The sequence below is a fragment of the Xyrauchen texanus genome, chromosome 26 (assembly GCF_025860055.1).
Source record: "Xyrauchen texanus isolate HMW12.3.18 chromosome 26, RBS_HiC_50CHRs, whole genome shotgun sequence".
Taxonomy (NCBI): Eukaryota; Metazoa; Chordata; class Actinopteri; order Cypriniformes; family Catostomidae; genus Xyrauchen; species Xyrauchen texanus.
In genome coordinates, this window is record NC_068301.1 from 6,191,697 (window position 1) to 6,217,311 (window position 25,615).

Here is a 25,615-nt window from a genome sequence, read left to right on the forward strand (position 1 = left end):
GCGGGAGAGAGAGATTGTTTACGGACATGTCCGTCGTGTGTGTGTGTTTGTCTTTTGTTTAAGTTTCTTATTAAACTATTATTTATATTGTCAAGCCGGTTCTCGCCTCCTCCTTTCCATTGAACCGCATTACAAGTATATTTCTGAAAATTCTATGCAAAGGGTAACTCCTTTGAATATGCAAAAATATTACATAGTTTTTATTTATTTATTTTTTTAGAAACAACACAATTCCTATAGTTCCATTTCTGTTCTTCCATAGTTTTGATGACTTTACTATTATCCTTAAATGTGAAAAATAATAATACTAAAGAATAAGTAAGTGACCCTAAACTTTTGACTGAAAATTACTTGACTTTCTTGCTACAAAATATATACATTTACTATTAGTGAAATATCTAGAATGTTAAATATCTCGACCCGTCTGCGATTCCAAATTGTGCAATGTGAAATAAGTTTTGACTGAATACAACTGCAGCGTTGACCTACAGTCAATGAGAGAGCAAGAAACGGGGCCCGGGAAGTTTCAGTGGGAGGAGTCCTGATGTACCTGCAACAGAACATCAACTAGCATGGCTGCGATATCAAGAAAGTCTCATTGGACCAAAGAAATGAAAAGAAAAATGAATGAATATTGGCAGGAGCACCAGTGCCTATTTGATGTTTCCTCTGAACTGTACCACAACTGGGTGGACCCTAAATTCACTTGGACAGTCAGGTAAGCAAATAGGTCGATTTCAGTAGGAGGTACTTTTTTATATTGTAACCAATAAAATATATGATTAAAAAAATACACATCATATTATGAAATGTATATCATGTGATTATGCATTTTTCTTCGTATCTCGTATCACTTCTCGCGTATGATCTGTTGTGAAACATAATTTGGAGTCCAGGAAGAGTCGACGGGGATTTGTCAATAGTGTAATGTTTTATAATGTGTTCACCCCTCTTGTTGATTCGTTGTGTAATTTGAAAACACACCACGATCCGACATCTTTGTTGTCAACATCACTCTCGTGTAGTGAGTAGGAGGCATAAGCTTATAGTACAGCAAGCTAACATTTCTAGCAGACATCTTTTCTAGCAGATATCTTTTCTAGCAGATATTTTTGCATACTGTGTAGCAAAATAATAAGAGAAGAGTCTCCATACTGTATAAAAAGCTGCAGCATGGTTTACAGTCGAAACACTTATAGTTTTTTGTCAGCCTCAATAGCATGAACATGCTGCATACATAGCCTAGCCCCATAGCCACATTTCTGCTAAATTATCTTCATTAATAATCTTTCTGCCATTATTTTCACCATAATATGACATTACTGTTATATCAAGTCCTTCCCATGAGAACATTCACTGCAGAATTGCTTTGATGACCTTTCCATCTCACAGTAATCATGAAAAACGTAGTAGCAAAAGTTGTGATCCATCTCTCTATATTTTTCCTTTTATATTCCTTTTATTTGCTCTTGTCTACCAATCAAGGCTAAAGAAATTTACTGGCTGTATTGTACTTCACCGTTGTATTGTACTTCACCGTTCCAAACACAGAAATGTGAAAAGGGTTTCATTGGCCCGCCTGACGCAACTGGCGCAACACAAACTGGCTCAAAAAATAGCGTGTCTTTGGGCCGGAATTATCTGTTTTGTGACGAATGGAAGACAGGATGAGAAAACAATGATTATTTTTACAAATTTGTAACACTGGTGGTGCTGTATCCACTGGTAGTTTCCTCACAGTTACAACCAGATTCACCTCTTCTCCTAATTAATTAAAATCCAAACATCTCTGAAAAAAATCTATTGAGTCTTATTGAAAACATTCAGTTCTCAATTTAATCTCTGAGCATCCTTGCTACTGTACCTACAGCTCAACTTTCTGTGCCCAGAGATCCAACCAAACCAGGTTAAGCTGCCGACCCAACTGTAAAGTGTCAGGACTCTAAATACCATTTATAGTATTCGAAAGCAGTTTTACCCAATACTTTCGCATCAGCAAATCTTCCCTCCATTCATTTACTGCAATAACCCCACAACTGAATACCTAAACATTCATCCTTCTCCTGACAAAACGGCTTTATGATGCCTCTCATTCATCAACCATCTGCTATTGTACCTGTGGCCACCACTGCTTCTTGCTCTTTCCTGCTTCACTTCTTTTTCTTCTCATTTCTCTTTCCCACCTCTTCCTTTCTCACACTCTTTCTATCTAAGATTTAGCAAACTTCCGCATTTCATATCTCTCTCTTACCCACCTCCCATTACTGCAGTTTCATTGGCTGACTTTATAATCTGGAGAGAGCTATCCATTAGAATTCCCCATTCATCTTAATGCAGTTGCTCGTCTGGCTGCAGGAAAATGACGTCCTAATGAGACTGATTGGCTGATGGCAACACAAGAATATGCACTGTTCCAAGCCCTTCCCCAGGATGGTTTATTAGAACTCCTAGCTCAAGGCTAGAGCATGAGCTGTGACATCAAAAGCAGCAAACAGGGAAAAGCATAAGTGTTTTTCATGCTTTTAAAAGCTCCTAAAAAAATCAACATGATCACACATGCAATCGACATGCTTCCGAATGTTTATGTACCCTAAAATTAACCACATTTGGCCAAAATACTGACAAGCAGCATCCCCATCAATTCAGATGAGATTCTCTCTAGTGGTACAGAGACATGGGTTCTGGCCCCACAGAAACCTGGTGAACACAATACTGGTGTTGCATTTTCACACTACAATTACATTTGTATTCCACTGACGGTAAGGTTTAGGGTTGGGGTTTGGGTAAGGGCGTATGGTTGATAATATACAGTATGCATTCTTGTTGACTGTATTAAAATACAACTTTTGTGCCGCCACTCTGTAGTAGGGGTTTAACAATCCATTGATCTGGATCGATGCATCGATCGAATAACCAACGATGCAATGTCAGCGAATTAACGTGTAAACATAGAAGTATATTTTTTAAAGATGCAACTTCATTTTTTGACCCTCTAATGCCAGCCACGTATGTCAGACGATGCAGAAACCTTACGATATTAATTTCACTTAATAAGCATGTTTCCATCTTGGAAGCGATCCCTGTAGGGGCCCCAGGAAGCATGGGACCTGGTGTTACCGCACCGGTTGCAACGCCCAAAGGACGGCCCTGTCAACATCAATTATAAGACTTTTTACATCTTCATATCAACACCCATACTAACATTTATCACAGTAAACTTTGAAATATGTTTTTAATACAACTGTGGAAGTTAAGCCAAGAAATACACAGATAGCACATACTCACCTGTTGGAAACACACTGTGGGAATGTAAGTATTTTTGTAGAGATGACAAATTGTCACTCTAGTGTTTACCTCATTCCACAAGGCAATGAGCTGTCATCAAATGACTGATGATCACGTTTGTGATTTTATTTTTATATTATTTATTTTCCTTTAAAAAAATTTCAACAACTGAAGTACCTAATTTTTTGTGGATGTCTGTGGATATTGATTTTTCACTTTTCAGAGAGCTAAATAAAATATTCTAATTATATTTTGGTTGCATTTGTGAGCTAATAAAAATATAATATAGACACATAATCTCATAATATCGATCGCAGAATTTCATGGCATACTTTGAGGTATTGGTAAACATCGGATCACTGGCTAAGAGAATCGATATAAGGTTGTATTGTGATTAAACCTACAGTTTACACATGTTCAACAACCTTTCCAATTTCAGCCATTGGAGAACATTGATTCGAATTTTGCTAAACAGACTAATTTCAGCAGCAGAACTTGCTGCCTGCAGTCAAATTCACAGTGTGACCAGCCTGAAAAAAAACTGGGTACTGCTGAAACATCTACCAAAATGTAATGAAACTTTTGCTATTTATATGTTGCCAGCAACAACAATATATATATATATATTACTGTAGACTTTTTCAGTTTGAACCAGTTTAGCCATTCTCCATTGACTTCTCTCATCAACAAGGCATTTCCATCCACAGAACAGCCGCTCACTGGATGTTTTTTGTTTTTGGCACCATTCTGAGTAATCTCTAGACACTGTGTGTGTGAAAATCCCAGGACATCAGCAGTTACAGAAATACTTAAACCAGCCCGTCTGGCACCAACAATCATGCCACGGTCCAAATCACTGAGATCACATTTTTCCGCCATTCTGATGGTTGATATGAACATTAACTGAAGCTCATGACCCGTATCTGCATGATTTTATGCACTGCATTGCTGTCACATGATTGGCTGATTAGATAAATGCATGGAAGATTTTTTGGTGCCAGACGGGCTGGTTTGAGTATTTCTGTAAATGCTGATCTCCTGGGATTTTTGCATGCAACAGTCTCAAGAGTGTATAGAGAATGGTGCAAAAAACAACCAGTAAGCGGTAGTTCTGTGGACGAAAACGCCTTGTTGATGAGAGAGGTCAACGGAGAATGGTCAGACAGGTTCGACCTGACACAAAGGTTATGGTAACTCAGATAACCGCTCTGTACAATTGTAGTGAGCAGAATAGCATCTCTGAATGCATAACATGTCGAATCTTGAGGCAGATGGTCTACAACAGCAGAAGACCACATTGGGTTCCCATCTGTCAGCCAAGAACAGAAACTGAGGCTGCAGTGGGCCTAACATTTGTGTACCTCAGCAGAAATCTAGATTTGTCCAGACAATGTTTTTCCAATCGTCTAGTGTCCAGTTTTGGTGAGCCTGTGCCAACTGCAACCTCAGTTTCCTGTTCTAAGCTGACAATAGTGGTACCAGGAGAGGTATTCTGCTGCTGTAACCCATCAGCCTCAATGTTTGATGTGTTGTACTTTCAGAAATGCTTTTCTGCATTGCACTGTTGTAATGCATGTTTATTTGGGTTACTGTCACCTTCCTGTCAGTTTGAACCAGTTTGGCCGTTCTCCATTGACTTCTCTCATCAACAAGGCATTTCCGTCCACAGAACTGCCGCTCACTTGATGTTTTTTGTTTTTGGTACCATTCTGAGTAATCTCTAGACACTGTTGAGTGTGAAAATCCCAGGTGATCAGCAGTTACAGAAATGCTCAAACCAGCCCGTCTGGCACCAACAATCATTCCATGGTCCAAATCACTGAGATCACATGTTTCCCCATTCTGATGGTTGATGTGAACATTAACTGATGCTCCTGACCCATTTCTCCATAATTTTATATATTACACTGCTGCCAGATGATTGGCTGATTGGATAATCGCATGAATAATTAGATGTACAGGTGTTCCTAATAAAGTGGCCGGTGAGTGTGTATATATACACTGGCAGCCAAAAGTTTGGAATAATGTTCAGATTTTGCTCTTTTGGAAGGAAATTGGTACTTTAATTCACCAAAGTGGCATTTAAATGATCACAAAATATACATTACTGATGTAAAAAACAGCACCATCACTATCTGAAAGAGTAATGTTTGGTCAAATCTAGACAGGCCCCATTTCCAGCAGCTATCACTCCAGCACTTTATCCTTGAGTAATCATGCTAAACTGCTAATTTGGTGCTAGAAAATCAATTGCCATTATATCAAACACAGTTGAAGGCTATTTGGTATGTTAATGGTTGTGTTTGTTTTTGAGTCGCCACAGTGTGCAATAGACAAATAGACGTCTTAAGGTCAATATCAGGTCAGAAATGGCAAAATAATTTAAATCTCTCGAGAATCTCATCAGTCAATCATTGTTTTGAGGAATGAAGGCTGTACAATGCTTGAAACTGCCTAAAAAATCTGAAGATTTCATATTAAGGTGTACACTACAGTCTTCAAAGTCAAAGGACAACTGTCTTTAACAAGGACAGAAAGAGATGTGGAAGGGCAGATAAACAACTAAACAAGAGGATAAGTACATCAGAGTCTCTAGTTTGAGAAATAGACACCTCACATGTCCTCCGCTGACAGCTTCATTGAATTCTACCCGCTCAACACAAGTTTCATGTACAACAGTAAAGAGAAGACTCAGGGGTGCAGCCTTATGGGAGGAATTGCAAAGAATAAGCCACTTTTGAAACAGAAAAATAAAAGGTTAGAGTGGGCAAAGAAACACAGACATTGGACAACAGATAATTGGAAAAGAGTGTTATGGATCTTAAACCCCATTGAGCTTTTGTGGGATCAGCTAGACTGTAAGGTGCATGAGAAGTGCCCAACAACACAGCCACATCTATGGCACGTGCTACAGGAAGTGTGGGGTGAAAGGTCACCTGAGTATCTGGACAAACTGACAGCTAGAATAACAAGGATCTGCAAAGCTGCCATTACTGCATGTGGAGGATTTTTTGATGAGAACTCTTTGAAGTAGTAGTATATATATATATATATATATACATATAAGTTGGGCAGCGTCCAACTTATTATTCATATATTCCCCTTTACTTATCTCTCTTCTAATTATTATCTACCTGTTCTGGTCCCGTCGGCTGACAAGACACCTACTGTGCTCACTTTCCCCATGAGCTCAGATCTTGCTGCAAAGTCAGCTGCATCGTCACTTGCTGCTTATCATTCTGATGCTTTCTTTGTGAGCACCGTCATCTGCCGGGGTTCCTCCCCTGCTTCTATTCCATCTGTCTAGAGAATTACTCCCCCACACAAATATTTTGAGTATCTAACAGGTAAGCAGTTGATCGACCTAAAGAAGTCATGTATAAGCCATAACTGTATACATATCACCTATCCTTTTGATACATTATATCAAATATACTGAGTGAGTTGTTAATGCAGACACAGAGCAAAAGAGCCTTTGCCAGTAAGCTGAGACTTCTTAAACAGTCTAAGGACATACAGTACTTGGTGAAGATTAATTATGTAGGCTATGTTTGGAATGTAATACTTGCTTAATACTTACTGAAACGAATGCACAGTGTACACTGTATACTACCTGCTATATTTATGATGGCATCACATTGTATATGAGTGGTGTCAAGCTATGATCTTGGAAATAATAATGGATATTTTGCTTTTTTAGAGTAAAGATGATTTCACTTCTGGCAGTCCATACTGTGCACAGTAAATATTTTATAATTATATAGGCCTACTGCAAATAGTAAGAGGAGTATGTTAGTAGGCTTTTCTGAACATAGCCAAACTGTCTATGTGTTCAATTAACACTCAGTTAGGATCAATTAGAACAATGTGTCTGACCTCTGCTTCTCTGGCCAATACATTGGCCCAGATATGTGATGATGTCACTTAATCTTGCTTTCCTTGTGCTTCAAGAGAGTGAATTAAATCTTAGGTTGCCAACCTTCTACGTCATACTTGCAGTTTCTCGCCATTTAATGATCCAGATATCATAATGAATATAGTATTTTATACAAAATTGTATGATGATAAGGGCTGCATCGGTAAAGGTTGAACTATGACTATAATAATAATAAGAACAGACATGTATTTAATATCTACGAGATAACCTATGCTACTCTTTAAAAGATGCTAAACATACCAAGGTAACTAATCTCATACTTTATGCCATCTTCTCCACCATGACTATCAAACGCATCACTCAACGACATTCAGTTCCAACACAAATATTACTTTGGGGCAAAATTGACTGGTGCTTACTCATTTGCATATGTATTTTCATGTTATTTTGCTTGCTTGTTTGTTTATTCATTTTGATGCAGTCAACATCAAACACATCTATGCCTAATTTTTCCTGTTTATTCTCACTTATTCATTAGCCAGTCTCCAACTGGATGCAATGTACTTATCAGTTTGCAAACTATGCCCTATATTTAGCTGATATGTGTTCATCAGCATATGAGTAGTTGACATATAACACATCTATCAACTTTTTTCCAGTCAACATCAAAAGTTTAGGTTGAAATTGTTATGTTTGCCCATATGAATCACCTTTTTACCATCACAAATTCATTTGGACAAATTCATGCACAAAAGCACAACTATTCCATAGAGTAACATCCAGGCAGGTCTTGCAAACTATTCTGACTTTCCTTGGGTCTGGCAAGCATGTCTCCCTACATGACAGGCTGACAGATTACGCATCTAACTTATTCTTAATATACACCTTTCTGAAGGCACAACAAATAACGAATAACTTGTTTCACACTCAATAACGCAAGCATAGCTCACTGACTATAGTATTTACATTTGTGGCTTAAATATGAGGCCTGTTAGCTGAGAGGGAAAGAAAGAAAGAAACATTCAACCTGGTCTCTCTCAAGGACAATACTGTGCAAAGTGAAGTTCATTGTGCATGTTTATTATCACAAGTGTATTAGAACAATTTTGTTCAAATGTCATGCTTTTTAGATAATATCTATTGCCTATATATATATATATATATATATATATATATATATATATATATATACACATAAAGACACAGTTACACATTTGAGTTCTGACACATTTACATGTATTAATTTAGCAGACTATATGACTTCCCCGGGAATCAAATGCATTGTTTGTGCCATGCCCTACCAGTTGAGCTACAGGAACTTGTTTAATATACCTTGTATTTATTTGGCAATTTTCAAAATAAAATATATAATCCATTTTAGGTTCAGCATGTGATTCATATGTTGTCAGGTATGCAATCAGTAGAACATTCTGGCTGCAATTATCTCTTTCAGTCTTTCTTTTTCATTGAAAGTTAGATCTCTCCCTGCACACTTAAAAATTGCAGTTACTGTTTCTAATGGAAGGCAATATTGAAAAGGGCAAGGTCAGTGCTTGTATGATGTATCCTTGCTTGTCTCCGTTATGCATAGACACGATCGCCCTGCGCACGCCCGCAGTCCAAATACCGTACACTTCCCTCACCGCGCGACCAGAACGTCACAGTGATGTTGACGATTACATAAAATGTGATTATTGCCCAATCATGTCGCATCAGATTCGCGTTGAGCTATTACCACCGTTATAAGCAAGACAAACAATGCATCTATTTCTAAAAGAAGCCAGCCTGCACGTCTTTGACACTAGCATCACGTGTAATTGCGAATTCTGGAAATCCAGATTATGCATCTGATAAGCAAACGCTGTCATCAGATGCTTCGGGTCTGCAGTGGTCTCCAGGGGAAGTCTCGGACCTATTCCGGTTGGGGTTTTTGTACTAATGACTTTTAGATGCAAGTGGCTGACCAAAGTCTCACTCAGCTCTCACCCCAGTGTCAATACGGTGGGGACGTTGCATGTCTTTATACTGGGGTATGAAGTTGCATTAATTTGCACAAACATGTTAATGTATATATAATGTGTGTATAACCCCCCCCCCCTCGCTCACCACACACTCGTGCGCACACTGATGAGTGCAGTGCATTGGGTTCAGGCGTTTCCTTTAAGATATTTCATTGACTCATATAGCCTGTTCATTTAAAAAAAAAAAAAATAAATAAATAAAAAAAAAATTATGAAGTCCACAAATAGAAATACTTTGGCGGCCATGTTGTATTCATATAGCTCAATCGGGCGATACAGGCAACAATATTAAATCAGTTTCGGATTTTATTATAGAGCCAAATAACAGAACAATGCATGCTGCAATAATTGCATATCCCACCCAATGTTACATGCAGATTACATGCATACAGATATAGCTGATGGAGCGTTAGTGGAGGTACTCATCCACTGGTGCAGAGCCCTGTACAATATCGAATAGAGTTAAGAACGAATGGGACAAGGATATCCGGGACAAATGTATGTTGTTTTCGTTTTAAAAAATAAATAAATCTAGGTATTAATAATTAAGCATTCGGTGGCCATAGAATTGGATATTGAGATGGTGCGTGTCAGTGTAAGGATACAGCCTATAACTGTCCGCATTAGTCTATACCCTAGATCACACTCATGGACGACATGTAGCCTATCAAAAGGTAGTCTGTTTCTATGCATGCTAATGTGGTGGGCTCTTTTCGCGAATTACGGCATATAACCCGATTTGATCGATAAATCGATACACCGTCCATCACACATGGAACGCGGCTCGCGTAAGTAGCGATATTTAAACCCGAACATGTGTGCGGTACGATAAACACATGCATTTTTAATTACAAATAAATGGCAATAAAAAAAAATGGAAAAATAAATAAAATGGAAAAAGTTAATCCGGGGACAAATTAAAACCGTAGCCTACATGTCCGTAAACGCTCAACTGTGCGCGAGCGGCATTGACATGTCAGCCGCTGACGCCCGGTTGCGGTGAAGAGACGGAGAATGAGGGAGGAGAGGAGCAAAAAAGGCATCATGGAGGAAACGGTACAAAAAACACAGACTTACACTTCGTAGTTCCTGCGTACGATCCTTCATTTTTCACCGCCGTGCTGGCCAAAAACGTCGCTTGAGATTTCCACTGCGTTCGTGTATTTATTATAAAGTGTCTGGATCCTTTTAATTTTTTGTTTCCACAGATTCAGGTGGCTTTCAAAAAGGGGACGCCCTGTTATCCCCTCCTGCACTATTTCACGCCTTTTTCCTTTTCCCTATTCCTGGTTCAGTGATGGTGAGTCTCCGTGGCGGTGCAGTAATGCCCCGCAGCGCGCTCTGACTCCAGCACACGAATGCGATTCCGAACACGGTACTGATGCTGCAAAAAAAAAAAAAAAAAAAGTGGGGGAGGGGTGCGATGCAGAGGGATGGAGCGCTTCTGCGCACGCGTAGCCGTCTCCTCTCCATCCCTTTCGCTTTACCTGTCGCCCTTCCCCCACTTCTCTCTCTTTCTGGTCTGTGCGCATCCGCAGCGCGTAACAGCCCGACGCCCCCCAGGCTGACCAGGGAACTGTAGTTTGTTGTAGGGGACATTCCTGCAATGGAGTACTTTCTGTACTCTGTAACTTTTTAAAAAATGAATATGATTGTGTTGTAAATTAATGGAGTAGTTCTATAAAAATGTATATCAGACTTTCAGAAATATGCTTTGGTCAAGCATATGCACTTAAATTCGATTAATTACAGCTTGATTATTTAAACAATGGCAAGAAAATGAACAGTATAGGAGATAACACACTTGTGTTAGCATTTGCTTGTTTGGGATTGATAGTTTAGAGTGTCAACTGACTAAAGCACATAACTGGTAATCAGAAGGTCGCTGGTTCGATCCCCACAGCCACCACCATTGTGTCCTTGAGCAAGACACTTAATCCAGGTTGCTCCGGGGGGATTGTCCCTGTAATAAGTGCACTGTAAGTCGCTTTGGATAAAAGCATCTGACAAATATATAAATGTAAATGTAAATATAATCATTTGAAATCTGGACATCATCAGACCAGTTTCTGTCATTTTATCATAGGGGATGGATTGCGAGTGAGACTAACCAACTAATGCCACTAAACACAGAATTCATAAAACTCATGGCTGCTGTTGTTTTCCCATCAAAAATGATGTCACTTCCTGGAGGCTTTTGTAAGTGAATGGAGTATTAGACCTTCAAAAGACAAAAGAATGGAAAGTGATATTGAGGATGTAGCTATAACGATATAACATTGATTACCAATTAAAACAATATTCCCAATAAAACCATTAAAGATAGGAGAAAAAAGGACATTTACAGGAATATTCCAGGTTCAGTACAAGTTAAGCTAAACCGACAGCATTTTTGGCATAATGCTGATTACCACAAACATTTATTTCGACCTGGTCCACCTTTTCTTTAAAAAGATGAAAAAAATAAATACAAATCTGGGCACTTAAAAAGGAAGTGAATGGGACAATTCCATCAACTTTAAAATAGTCCCTATTTCAATAGACACAAGACATAAACAATATGCATGTAAACATGATTTTAGTGTGATACAATCACTTGCTAATAATTTCTGCATGTGTAAAGTTAAATCCAATTTTACAACTTCGTTGCCAAGCGTCACACTTCCGCCTTTAAACCTTCCAAAAGTTGGCCCATTCACTTCCACTGTAAGTGCCTTTTTTACTTTTTGGTAATCAACATCATGCCAGAGATGCTGTCGATTGAGCTTAACTTAAGTTAAAATTGTATTCATTAAATATTGTTTAACACAATTACATTTTGATGGAATTTTGTTATGAAATTGATATTCGTAAATCTTAAAAATAGGCAAAAATATTGTTTTGAGTGTAACTATGATTTCCATCTTTCAAAATTGTGAACTGAAATTTTTTATCTAATATTTTAAGACATATATGATGGGACAAGAAAATGCACGAACCTGATGGCCTGATGAAAGCCTTTATTCAGATGCAGGGATATTTTATTCTGATAAAGCTTTATATCACATTGAAAATCATGCTGCCTCAATACATATAATGTAAACACCAAGGACTAGTTTTAAAGATGTACAGACAATGGAAGGATATTTTTTTTAAATAATATATATTTTACTCCAACCACACTGAGAGTTTTAAACCTTTCCATGTTAAACGCAGAAGTACTAAAATGTTAAATATACACTTGTGCAATTTTGCATTTATGTGCCTCATACTCAAAATATTCTTGCAATGACAGTGTACGATGTTTTAATGGTACTCAAGGATGTTCTTCAGTCATCTGTGCTCCACCAGTGTCCACTAATGCAGGAAATACAACAATAGCACATTACTTGCTGTTGCTTTAGACCTTTTGAACACAAAGACTTTTATTTTATTTTAGATGTATTTTTATTTTGCCATGACAGTAATTCTCACAAAGCAGATCTAGGGAGGTTTAGGCCTTAAGCATTGAAATAAAAACAGCTGAGGGCCTTATTTGGATACTCATGGGTGAGGCAGGGTCTCACCTACAGGGGGCGCTGTGTTGCTCAATGTAGTGTCTATCTATATCTGTTACATTAAAATGTCCCCATCCATAATGCATTTGGAATATTAAGGCACATGTCAAAGTGTGTCAGGTTTGGTGGGTTAGAGTGTGTGAAGAAAACTTTAAGAGAACAAGATTGATCCCTGTCAAAACCATTTGTCCAGATCCCCCATAAAACATTAGCGCTTTGCCCCTAATCATGTTAATATTGAAAGGGTTGTAATAGGTTAGAGTACCGTCACCACCTGTAGGAGTGTAAGACCCTGTAAGACTTGGGCCACACTTTGCAGTGTAGGTCACTTTAAGAGAGCCGTGATTAATATGAATAGTATTCTGTAAATTGTTTGCTTGCTGCGGGACTATAGAACCCTTTCCCAATAGGTCATCATCCCAGTGCTTGACACTGTCCTACACCTCAAATATGACTGGCCTGTAAGATAGATGCAAGAAGTATTAGAACAGAAAACAGAAAAAACATATAATGGACCAAAGTTAACTCTCCTATTTGTGATGCAACAAGAAGATTAACACTTCAATAATACCTATCTACAGGGTCTTGATTTGGTCAGAGGAATATAATTTAAGACTTTGAAGGGGAAATAATTGTAATCATTTTCAAAACACCACTATTATTTTTACACGTACATCATTGGGGTCTCAGGGACACGATGAACGTAAAATCAATCTCAACAGAACATGAAGGTTAAAATGCTACACTAGCCGATTTTGAAATGAAATGTTCATCAAGCACATGTGAGTGTGGTGTTTGATTGTCTACATACTTTTTGCCATAAAGTGCCAAAGAGAACTCTTTAAATGCAAGTTTTTGTACTGTAGCCTATATTTCTCTGAGATGCACTTACTACAAATGAATCGTGACACATGATCTTCCACTCCTGAAAATCACTGCAAGGGGTCATACGAAACAAGATTTGATATCTCTTATATGTCTTGATTCTCTTCTATCTGTCTGCTGAATTTAATGCATTCAATTACAGACTTTTGACCTCAATACACTGGCTGCGATTGACATCACTGGATCTGGACTCTATTAGTTCTTATCTTACTTGGTAGAAAAATCCCACCGAGTCAATTGGAAAGGGTCACTCTCGGCACTCTACGCTCTCACTGCACAAATCCGAATACACTTGTGAACCGACCACTTACTGTATAAGACTTAAAGGGATAGTTCACCCCAAAATGAAAATGATGTCATTATTTACTATTATAAGCTATTATAAGCCATTATTTACTCACCCTCATGTTGTTCCAAACCTGTATGACTTTCTTTCTTCTTTAGAACACACAAAGAGATTGTTAGGGCAGAATGTTATGGATTCACAGCTTCAGTCACCATTCATTTGCATTACATTATAATGTTTCAGTCTTGTGGCTATACTGTTAAAACAGTGTGTATTTTATTGTTTATAGCCAGGCCCGGTGTACTTCCATACTTGCAATACCAATACCTCTGATGACTCTTGACTCACTTCATTTCAGACAGTACATTATACCAGCATGTTCCAAAATGGGATGAATATCTGACTAAACAATTTTAGAGAGAAGCCGTTCTTCACACCTGTCATCTGCAGTGTTTGTAAATGGTGTCTAAACCACTGTTCCTCTGTAAAGATAACACCATTGCATTCAAAAGCAATTGGTCTTTGCTTCCAATCTTACTTTGAACTATGTACTTGTGTAGAAACTACACCACACAAAAGTTTGGACACTCTTGACTGAATATGTCTATAGTTTTTAGTTATTTAGACAAATAAAAATGTTCCCAAATATTAATTTATCAACAAAAATATTGTTTTCAAATTAGTTGAACCAGATAATAAAGAATAAGCAGCCCAAAAATAGCCAAAATACATAGAAACTCCTTCAAAATAGTTGAACCCTCAGCATTGGTGTTAATGGGAAAAAAACGTCTAGGTTACGTATGTAACCTTCGTTCCCTGATGGAGGGAACGAGACGTTGTGTCAGAGAAGCGACACTAGGGGTCTCTCTTGAGCGCCGATATTCACCTCTGAACTATGAAAAAAGGCCAATGAGAGTTGGCAACCAGTATTTGCATGTCCCGCCCCCGGACATACGGGTATTTAAGCGGTGCAAATACGGGAGTTCATTCAGGATTTTTCTGAGGAGCCGGAAATGGTCCGGCCACAACAGTGGCTCGGCTCAGCGACGTGGCAGGGAACGGAGGTTACATACGTAACCTAGACGTTAGACGTTCCCCTTCTGTCGCTCTCTCCACGTTGTGTCAGAGAAGCGACACTAGGGGTCCACTTATAAAAGCGCCATGCGCTGAGCCGATAAACAATGTGCCCGTGAACTGCCGATACAGCAGCGAGCAGGTATTCTTACGTGCAGGACGACTAACTGTATCAGGCTGCACATACCCTTCCCCAATGCCCCATTTAAGCCATCAGGATAGAGCATTTCTCGCACAGAGCAACTTAGGCCGGGCCCTTACACGCATTGAGAGAAGGGGGTCTTAGCCCTTATTCAGGGCGGAGAAGACCCTGCGGAGGCCACCCGAGAGGAGAGGCAATTTTAAGTGGCAAAACCATCAGAGGCCTGACTTAGGGCCTATGTGGAAAAGTCGGTGCGGTGGTGGATCTAGCCTATAGAGGGGGGAACATACAGCATGGCAACCGAGGCTGCCGTGGCTGCCTAAGGGAAGCACGGGAGTCCACTCGCCCGAGGGGAAAGAACCGTGGCGTTACACACAGGGGGAGTCCGAAGGAGGCCTTACCTGTGGAGCACCTATACCAGTGCAGGGTAGTTTGCGGTATCCGCAGGGGCTTGGGTCGGCGAGTTCCTCCGCTGAACTGCGACCCACGAAGGCTAGGGAGGAATCAACCAATGTCCCAATCCTGAGATCTCCTGGGAATGAAGGCGCACTGTTTCCCCTGGTTAGGGGGAAGGGCGCTAGATGCAAGTGATTCACCCGGTCAGATCATGGGCGTGCCACCGAGTTCTACGGGCTCGGTACCTGAGAGAACACGGGACGATACTGACTCAACTCGGAGATTGTAGAATCTCGTGAAAGTGTTAGTTGTTGCCCAGCCCGCTGCTCTACAAATGTCTGCTAGGGCAGTGCCCCTAGCCAGTGCCCATGAGGACGCGACACTCCTGGTGGAGTGGGCTCGGACCCGCAAAGGGGGGGGGCACGGCCTGGGTGTGATAAGCCAAGGAAATGGCGTCGACAACCCAGTGGGCGAGTCTCTGCTTGGAGACAGCATTCCCTTTCTGCTGTCCCCCAAAGCAGACGAAGAGCTGCTCAGAGCGTCTGGTGCTCTGTGTGCGGTCCAGGTAAATACGTAAGGCACGTACTGGACACAGCAGTGAAAGGGCTGGATCTGCCTCCTCCCGGGGCAGCGCTTGCAGGTTCACCACCTGATCCCTGAAGGGTGTGGTGGGAACCTTGGGCACATAGCCCGGTCGCGGTCTTAGGATCACGAAAGTGTCTGCCGGACCGAAATCCAGGCAAGCGTCGCTAACAGAGAACGCATGCAGGTCCTCGACCCTCTTGATGGAAGCGAGCGCGATCAGCAGGGCGGTCTTGAGAGAAAGGGCCCTGAGTCCAACTGAGTCAAGCGGCTCGAAGGGGGGTCTCTGGAGTCCCGTAAGGACGACCGAGAGATCCCAGGAGGGGAACAGGTTAGGCCGGGAGGGAGTTATCCTCCGGGCACCTTTTAGGAACCTGATGATTAAGTCGTGCTTACCAAGAGACTTGCCGTCTACCGTGTCATGGTGGGCCGCGATAGCGGCAACATACACCTTGAGGGTGGAGGGGACAGCCTCCTCTCCAGCCTCTCCTGATGAAACACGAGCACTGACCTAACTGCGCGACTTCTGCTGGTCTTCGGCTCGGGAAGAACACCAGTCCGCTGAACAGATGCCACTTTAGAGCCGTAAAGATGCCTGGTAGAGGGGGCTCTGGCTTGATTGATTGTATCTATGACGGTCGATGGTAGGCCGGCTAGATCTTCCGCGATCCCATCCAAGGGCCAGACGTGGAGGTTCCAGAGGTCTGGGTGCGGGTGCCAGAGCGTGCCCCGCCCCTGAGAAAGAAGGTCCTTCCTCAGGGAATTCGCCAGGGAGGGGCTGTCGTGAGGAGCGTGAGGTCCGAAAACCAAGTCCGGGTGGGCCAGTAAGGGGCTACCAGAATGACTTGCTCCTCGTCCTCCCTGACCTTGCATAGCACCTGTGCAAGAAGGCTCACTGGGGGAAATGCGTACTTGCGCAGCTCCGCGGGCCAGCTGTGTGCCAACGCATCTGCCCAGAGGGGAGCCTCTGTCCGGGCATACCAGAGCGGGCAGTGGGAGGGTTCTTGGGAGGCAAACAGGTCTACCTGAGCCTTGCCGAACCGGTCCCAAATCAGCTGGACCGACTGGGGGTGGAGTCTCCACTCTCCGCCGGGTGGTGCAATGCTCATCTCGGGACTCGAGTCCGGAGCCAGTGCTGAAGTGGTCTCATATGCATCAACCCCAGCGGCGCAGCCGCCGCGGAGGATGCCATATGCCCCAGGAGCTGTTGGAAATGTTTTAGCGGGACCACGGCTCCTGGCTTGAAAGAAGCGAGGCATTTCAGCACTGACTGAGCACGCTCGTTGGAGAGGCGTGCTGTCATTGAGACTGAGTCTAACTCCAGACCGAGAAAAGAGATGCTCTGGACCGGGGAGAGCTTGCTCTTTTCCCAGTTGACCTGAAGCCCCAAACGGCTGAGGTGCCTGAGCACCTGGTCTCTGTGTGCGCATAGTAACTCTCGAGAGTGAGCCAGTATGAGCCAGTCGTCGAGGTAATTGAGTATGCGTATGCCGGCTACTCGAGCGGGCAAGAGCTGCCTCTGCGACTTTCGTGAAGACGCGAGGGGACAGAGACAGGCCGAAGGGGAGGACTTTGTACTGATACGCCTGGCCGTCGAACGCGAACCGTAGGAAGGGTCGATGTCGAGGGCAAATTGAGATGTGGAAGTACGCGTCCTTCAGGTCTACCGCTGCGAACCAATCTAGATGCCGGACGCCAGATAGAATTTGTTTCTGGGTGAGCATTTGAACGGGAGTTTGGACAAGGTCCGATTGAAAACTCGCAGGTCCAAGATCGGTCGTAAGCCGCCGCCTTTCTTGGGTACAACAAAGTAAGGGCTGTAGAAACCCTTCTTCGTTTCGGTTGGAGGGACAGGCTCTATCGTGTCCTTTAATAGAAGGGAGGCGATTTCTTCGCGCAGGGAATGGGCATGCTGGCCGTGTACTGCGGAAAAATGTACGCCCACGAAGGGGGGCGGAGACCTGGCAAACTGAATTGCGTAACCGAGTCGAATGGTCCGGTGCAGCCAGCGTGACGGGTTGGGCAGTGAAAGCCACGCCTCTAAACTCCGTGCTAGGGGCACCAAAGGGACGGGTTTTTGGACGCATCCGGGCGGGCTTCGCAGCGGTGCGGAACAGGTAACGTGGCGTCGGGAGGCAACGTGGCGTCCCGAGGCTCTGGTGCTGAGAACAAACTCAAAGCACTTACCTTGCTCCGCGCACCTGGCAGGGGGCGGGTTCATGACTGAAGAGGAGGTCAGATGCTGGCATCCTCTGGACTCGTCTGAACCAGCCGGCCGGGGAACAGTCGTGGGGCTGAAGGCAGGGACACCGCGTCCATGGAGCCGGGACTGTTGAGGCCTGAAAGCAGAGTGCCGTGAGAACGGCATTTGCGGGCCATATGCCCCAGAGACAAAGGAAATAGCTCTTTTATTGAGAATTTGGGTACCGCAGCCCCCGTTAAGGGGTGCGGCAAATGAAAAAACAAAGGATTCACCTCCCGGCCCTCCACCGGGGGACACGAGCGGTCTTACCACCTCCGGAGCTAACTTCTTGGACTCTGGGTGCGTTGTCTCAGGAGCGCCTGGGAGCCTTCCGAGTCCTCGAGGGGGTCCGTGAGACAGGGGGCGTGCGCTTCCCGCGGTTTGCTCGACGCTGGGGCTGAGAGCTGGGCCCGGGTTGAGGCGGAGCAGGAGCTTGTCTTCTGGCCGCGGGAGGACGCCCTCGGCGAGCAGACAGGGCATGGGCCGTGGCGGCAGGCTTGTGGCGAGGCATGATGTGAGAGATGGCCTCCGTCTGCGTCTTTACCGTGGAGAACTGCTGGGCAAAGTCCTCGACGGTGTCGCCGAAGAGGCCGAACTGGGAGACAGGGGCGTTGAGGAAGCGAGTCTTGTCGGCTTCACGCATCTCGACCATGTTCAGCCACAGTTGACGTTCCTGGACCACTAGCGTGGCCATCGCCTGCCCGAGCGCTTGCACTGTGACCTTCGTCGCTCTCAGGGCGAGGTCGGTCACTGAGCGCAGTTCCTGCAGCGTGTCAGGATCAGGGCCACCCCCGTGCATATTGCGAAGTGCCTTGGCTTGGTGGACCTGCAGGAGAGCCATGGCATGCAGGGCGGAAGCGGCGCGTCCGGTGGCGCTGTAGGCCTTCGCTGTTAGCGAGGAGGTTGCTCTATAGGTCCGGGAATGCAGCACGGGGCGACCTCGCCAGGTGGTAGGGGTACCGGGGCATAGATGGATCGCAACCGCCCTATCCACCTGGGGAATCGCCGCGTACCCATGGCGCACTCCGTCGTCGAGGGTGGCGAGGGCGGACGAGCCTGTGGCGGTGTGACGAGTGGAGAGGGGTGCTCTCCACGAAGACGTCAGCTCGTCATGCACTTCCGGGAAAAACGGAACCGGGGGGGCGAGGCTGTGAGCGGCGCGCAGACCCCAGGAACCAGTCATCTAGCCGTGATGGCTGTGGGGAGGATGGAGGGTTCCAATCCAAGCCCACGCTGTTGGCTGCCCGGGAAAGCATGTCGGACATCTGTGCGTCAGCCTCAGCCTGGGCGTGCAAGCCCGAAGGCGGCAGCCCAGGGGAGTCCTCTGCATCAGATGCCGCGCCCTCCGATGCCGCGGCGAGCTCATCGGCTTCCATCGCAAGAGGGTCAGCTGACTGGCTGTGAGGCGAGTCGCCGCCGCCTCGAGCATGGACGGGAATCAGGTGGCACGGGTGGTCCGATGGGGCGTACCCGGCAGAGCTGCACCCGCTGCCATCCCCAAATCGCCTCCATCGCCAGCCGCATCGTCCTCAATCCCGTGGGAAGAAGGAGCAATACGGGGGGTGGCTGGAGTGGCTTGCTCACGGTTGTAAGCAAGCCGCGATCGCAACGTTGTCATGGTCATGTTCTCGCAGTGAGAACATGAACCATCCACAAACGCAGCCTCGGTGTGATCGCTACCCAGACACACGAGACAGCGCCTGTGGCCGTCGGAAGCGGAGAGCACTCTACCGCATCCAGAAACAACACAGGGGCGGAAGGGCATCTTTATAAAGACGCGTCCTTAAAAGGACGTTCAACGCCGCTGTGTTTTGCTCTTTTAGAGGAAATTACTCTTTTAAATAAAATCACTCTTTTAGGGAAAAAACTCGTGAGAGTTTTTAAATCTGCACTGTCGATGCGCCCAGGGGCAGGAATGCACAGCCATGCAAACAGGAGAAAGCCGCTGTTGTGCGCCGTGGAATCCAACAGTTATGCAGCAGAGGGATGACAGGAACTCGGTGTGTAGTATGCAGCAGTTGCAGACACGACCATCGGCTCCGAAGAAATTTTCTGAATGAACTCCCGTATTTGTGCCGCTTAAATACCCGTATGTCCGGGGGCGGGACATGCAAATACTGGTTGCCAACTCTCATTGGCCTTTTTTCATAGTTCAGAGGTGAATATCGGCGCTCAAGAGAGACCCCTAGTGTCACTTCTCTGACACAACGTGGAGAGAGCGACAGAAGGGGAACTAGTTTTTAGAAGACATGCACTGATTGTAAAAATATAATAAAAAAGATGCGCAATTTGCTTTGGGGTGCAAAATTTAGGGATTATTTACGGTTGTCGAAAAGATAAAGTTCATAACACAATTTAACACACAAAAGTGTGTTAATATATATATATATATATATATATATATATATATATATATATATATATATATATATATATATTATTGCAAGCATTATAAGCTAAATATTATTAGAAGCAGTTGTAAGGGCAAATTCATGAACAGTTAAGAAATTTGACTATTTAAAAGGAATTAAGTCTCTTTTTGTCTATGATTAAAAAACTAAAAAATACCATCCTAATGTGTTATATTTAATGCATGAATATTGCATAAATAAGATGTTTTTTTTAACGACAGAACAGCTCAGAAAATAGCTGAAAAGCATGTATACGTGATTCACTGAAGAGGCTCCATTATGAGAATATAAAACTAATAGCCAGCGTTGCATTTTTTACAAATTTATGAAAGTTGATGTTTTTGGTGAATTTTTACATCAGTACATCAGTAAACCTGTTTGGAATTAAGAAAAATAATGACCCATCAAATACTCTGAAAATTGCTAAATTTCTTCCAAAAGTGTTTGTTAAAAATCTTTCTTTTTGTGTGACTTTAGCAATCTGTGATGGCTAATATTTCAATGTTTTCCCCACCACAGTTCAGAGTGTCACTTATTGTTATGTGTATGTGTTTTTACCCATATTCACTGAATATTATTTAATTGCTTTAAATATGTTGCAATTCTGTTGAACGCTGGGTCTCTGAAGGATAAAAAGCATCCTAGGTGGCCTAGAGAATGTCCAAAGTGGAAGCTGTAATCTAGGCAAAGTAAAAATATAACACATTTATGATTTAATATTTTTGGTCAATACATCATTCCCTTATTACAGTTTGTGTTATTTCACAGTGTTGATGAGATAAGATTATTCTGAAATATGAAGAACTGTAATAATAAAGGACGAGTAAGTGTATCCACATTTTTGACCGGGCTGTTAAGAAAATATTATTATGGCTTCTTACAAAGGTGCAAAAAATAGATATGCAATGCATGAAATGTGCATAGGGATTTTGCATACATGCCTGGAAATGGGTAGGCTTCTTATTTACTTCTTTACAGTGAGACATTTCATCTGGTACATTCAGAAAACACAAGGTCACTTGAGGTGAATGAAATTTCCTCTACCTCAGATTTACAGATTCCACTGAGGGAACATTGCAGATTGATTATGCAGTTGATGTTTACACGTTTTCTTTGTGTGAGATGAGGTACACTGAGTGAATGTCTATGGCATGCTGACTCCTCCAGAGACAGCTTACCGCTCTTGTGGCTTATTACGTCGATCCTCAGGTAGATATTCTGCGGGGCTTATGTAGGTCAGATGAGACCAAACCACTCTTAGGGGAATTTCAATGTTTATTTATTCAAATATCATTGAAAACCACTTTACCCAGCCATTTTGTCCTTGAATGTCATATTTGAATTTGAGACATGTTTGAGTCACTACAAGTGAAACTGAATGAAAGAAAGCTGATTATGATAAAACAATGTTTATTTGAAATGTGATTGACTGTGCCAAAAAAAACGGTTTTGCAATGGTGGTTGCCAGGGTGTTACTCTGCAATTGCTAAGGTGTTCAGATTGGTTGCTTCTCTGTTGTTAGGTGGATGCTAGGGTGTTCTTGGTGGTAAAGTACAAGCCCAAGTCAAAAGAGCACACCCCCATGTCCCCCAAGATACATTTTCCAATATCTTTGGCCAATTTCGCTCCAATCGCTTTGAATGCTTAACACTGCTCGTCAATAGGTCTTATTCTTTCATGTTTGTAGCACAAATGGTGAATAAGTTTAAAATGTTAACACTTAGGGTTAGAGGTTTGTTCAAAAATATTTTCAAGAACAGTGAGGTTTCACAACTGGTTTCGCCATTGATCTAGCACTGAAGACACTTCATATGAGTGAACCAATTTCTTCCAAACAGCTATTCTGAGCAAAAGAGTCTTTGCACACCATCCATATTTGACCACTTTATTACAAGCCACGTTTAATAAAGGTGCGAATGCATTGTGCATTCAACACATACAATATATGGGATCTATCCCTCCTGGTTACTAGAGCCATGCAGCATTGGATCTTGGTTTATTCCTGATTGTGATCTAGGCCATGAAAACTTGCTGTGGAATGTGGGTTAAACCATTCAAACCAATTTCGTAGCTGAGTCCGACCCAGATGTTACATCATTTGTAAACTCCTTAGTTCTGACAGGCCTGTGGACAGAGAACAAGCTTTACTGTGAGCAATGTAGGATACTTCTGGATACATACACACTGACATATGACTTTTATCCGTTCTTCTTGGTTCAGTAACTAAAGGTAATGTGTAATTTTAATGTTAAAATTCTTTCACTTATCCCAGCTTAACCCTTAAACACATACCTTGGGTTTTTAGTTTTTGTTCCACCTCCTATACCTCATCCATTGTTTTGTTGAAACCTCTTTAGTATTCCTTCATCTATTTCTTATAAATAGTGTAGCACACACACACACACACACACACACACACACACACACACACACACACACACACACACACACACACACACACACACACACACACATTTATATCAATGGCTTGAGTACCAAAAGTGTATTGGGGGTCATAAGAGACCCTAGGTATGTAATAGTGTCAGACATTTATTTTCTTTTTGCACATCCATGAATTATATTTTTATGATTATTTCATATCTATATAAGTTTACTATCACATGATATCTATTTCTTTATTATAAGAGAAATAAATACTATATCATGTTGATTTTCTGTGAAACAATGAATGAACAACAATGGCAATTTATCAGTTTTCCATATGCATTTACCCATTTAATACATATTATACTTTCTATTTCTTTCTTAAAGTGTCGCTGCTGTATCAGTGATTGACTTGATTAACATTTGACATTACTATTCGATGAAGAAACAACATGGAAGTAAACTATAGCAAGTACAATACATGACCACTTTATGACTATTCGCCTGAAATTATGAAATATAGTATATAATATGTAGTGCGTCTATTTTGACTCAATAAATGCCTGAGAAAATACTTGTGTGGCTCAGTGTTTGACAGCCAATTGTGTTTCAAGAAATTTCAGAGCGAAGCCAAACCTGTTCCAGATTTGTCCTGATTTGTTGCATCTCTTTGATATAAGAAAATTAAAACATCAAAATTGATTAAAAAAAACAATATGTGACAATACAATGCTCTATTACCATTTTCCATACAAATCCTTCCACAGTAAAAAGATAGAAATTCACTAAAATCACGGCAGTTCCAGTAGCATTAAATGTTTTCCTTAAGACTATGTTTGAGTTTGATTAACTGAAAAAGGACTAGTCCCCTCATATGTTGCATATTCATTGCAATGGGCATTAAACCTCATAAAATCTCATCCTCCACGATATTAATCAAGTGGCAGACTGTGGCTATGCGCTATGCTACAGCAATCGTGAAGCCGCGTTCATGATTCACGGCGCTTGTCATGCGGCGCTTTGATTTTCCCTTGAAAAGCGGTGCAGACAAATATGTCTCATTCTGCCTTTTCGTGATAGTTAAGACTCAACCTGCCTTTGTGGTAATTAAATTGTGCCTTAAAGAGGCTGCAAAGAACTTGCTTTCTACCACAAGTCTTGCTTTGCATATACAAATAGCGTGAAGAGGTCCTTTCACACATGCTGTTGCGTGTGTGTGTGCATCAGTGTAAAGACTCTGGGCGGACACATTGCAAAGGTTTCGCCATTCCTGCCAGTGTTTTTGCCTAGTTTGTTTTATTAACGGTAAATGCGTTAATTGAGATTTTTAAAACTTTTTTAATTAATCGCATGTGTTATTTAATGCATACATTTTGACAGCTCTAATCAAAATATATTTTATTCAATTTATTTCTAATTGTCTTGAAAGTTTTTAAATATTTTACACTATCTGGGCATTTTCTTGATCCATTTGTGATAGTTATACATGCCAGGTCTCTGAAAACCCCAAATATGAAAGAGTGAAAGAGAGAATGTTTAAATTCCCATGCTTTTAAAGGTTAATGTGCATAGAGATCTAGAAGTAAGTCATTTATTTGATTTGCCCCAAAAGTGTAAACACTGTGGTGCTTTTATAATATTGCTCTGTTTGAGCATCCCAACCAGCCGAACATAGCAACTTTGCCGCAACCAATGATGCGAGATTGCAGCAGGACTATATGTTTGTCCAACCAATGCAAGATGTGGAGGGGAGTGTTCAGGACACCTGTTTGAAAGTCAATCATTTTTTTACAATTTTGTTCGGCAAACGTTACATACTTCACAGCCCGCCATTGAATCATTTGTTAGGCTGCATTGAAGACAGCTACATGAGGGCTTGTTGTTTGTTTTCTCATTCAGTGCTGCACTTACCGAGTCAGGTCACTGAGTGCAGTGACAGCGAAGTGGAAAACTTGCAGTTGTTCTTAAATGCCTGCCAAGCTGCATCTCAATGTTACCGCAGTCCCCACGCTGGCTAGAAACGACACAAGGACCCATGGGGTTATAAGTGAAAAGCACAGATGAAGAGTGTCCCTTTAAAAACAGCTATAGTATATGTCCTTACTAGTTTTCAGGTGCCTTATCATACGTTTTTAAGTTGGAAGGAACTTTGTAAGATTGCAGACACCTTCCAAAACCTAAATAATGTATGGTGAAATGTATATGGACACCTGCTTCTAATGAACAATTTTGGCTATTTCAGCTAAACACATTGCTAACCTCTGCATAACACCAAGCATACAGCCATGTAAGTAAAAGAATGGAGCAAACTGTTTCTATTCAAGCATGACTGTGCACTGTGCACAAAGCGAGGCCCATAAAGAAATGGTTTAATGCGTTTGGTGTGGAAGACCTTTACTGGCCTGCAAAAAGCCAAGACCTTAACCCTGCTGAACACCTTGGGGATAAACTGAAATGCTGACTGCAGGCCGGGCCCCATCACCCAACATTAGT

At 42.4% G+C, this 25,615-nt stretch overlaps 1 protein-coding gene across 1 annotated transcript in view; it reads right to left on the reverse strand.

The window, feature by feature from the left end:
• Positions 1 to 10,549, reverse strand: part of LOC127619772 (syntaxin-1B) — a 64,175-nt gene extending 53,626 nt beyond the window's left edge. The window contains exon 1 of the mRNA XM_052092756.1: positions 10,261 to 10,549. Within this exon, the coding sequence (XP_051948716.1) occupies positions 10,261 to 10,290 (30 nt within the window). The 5' untranslated portion in view covers positions 10,291 to 10,549. The remainder of the gene's footprint in view (positions 1 to 10,260) is intronic.
• Between the last annotated feature and the right edge of the window lie 15,066 nt (positions 10,550 to 25,615).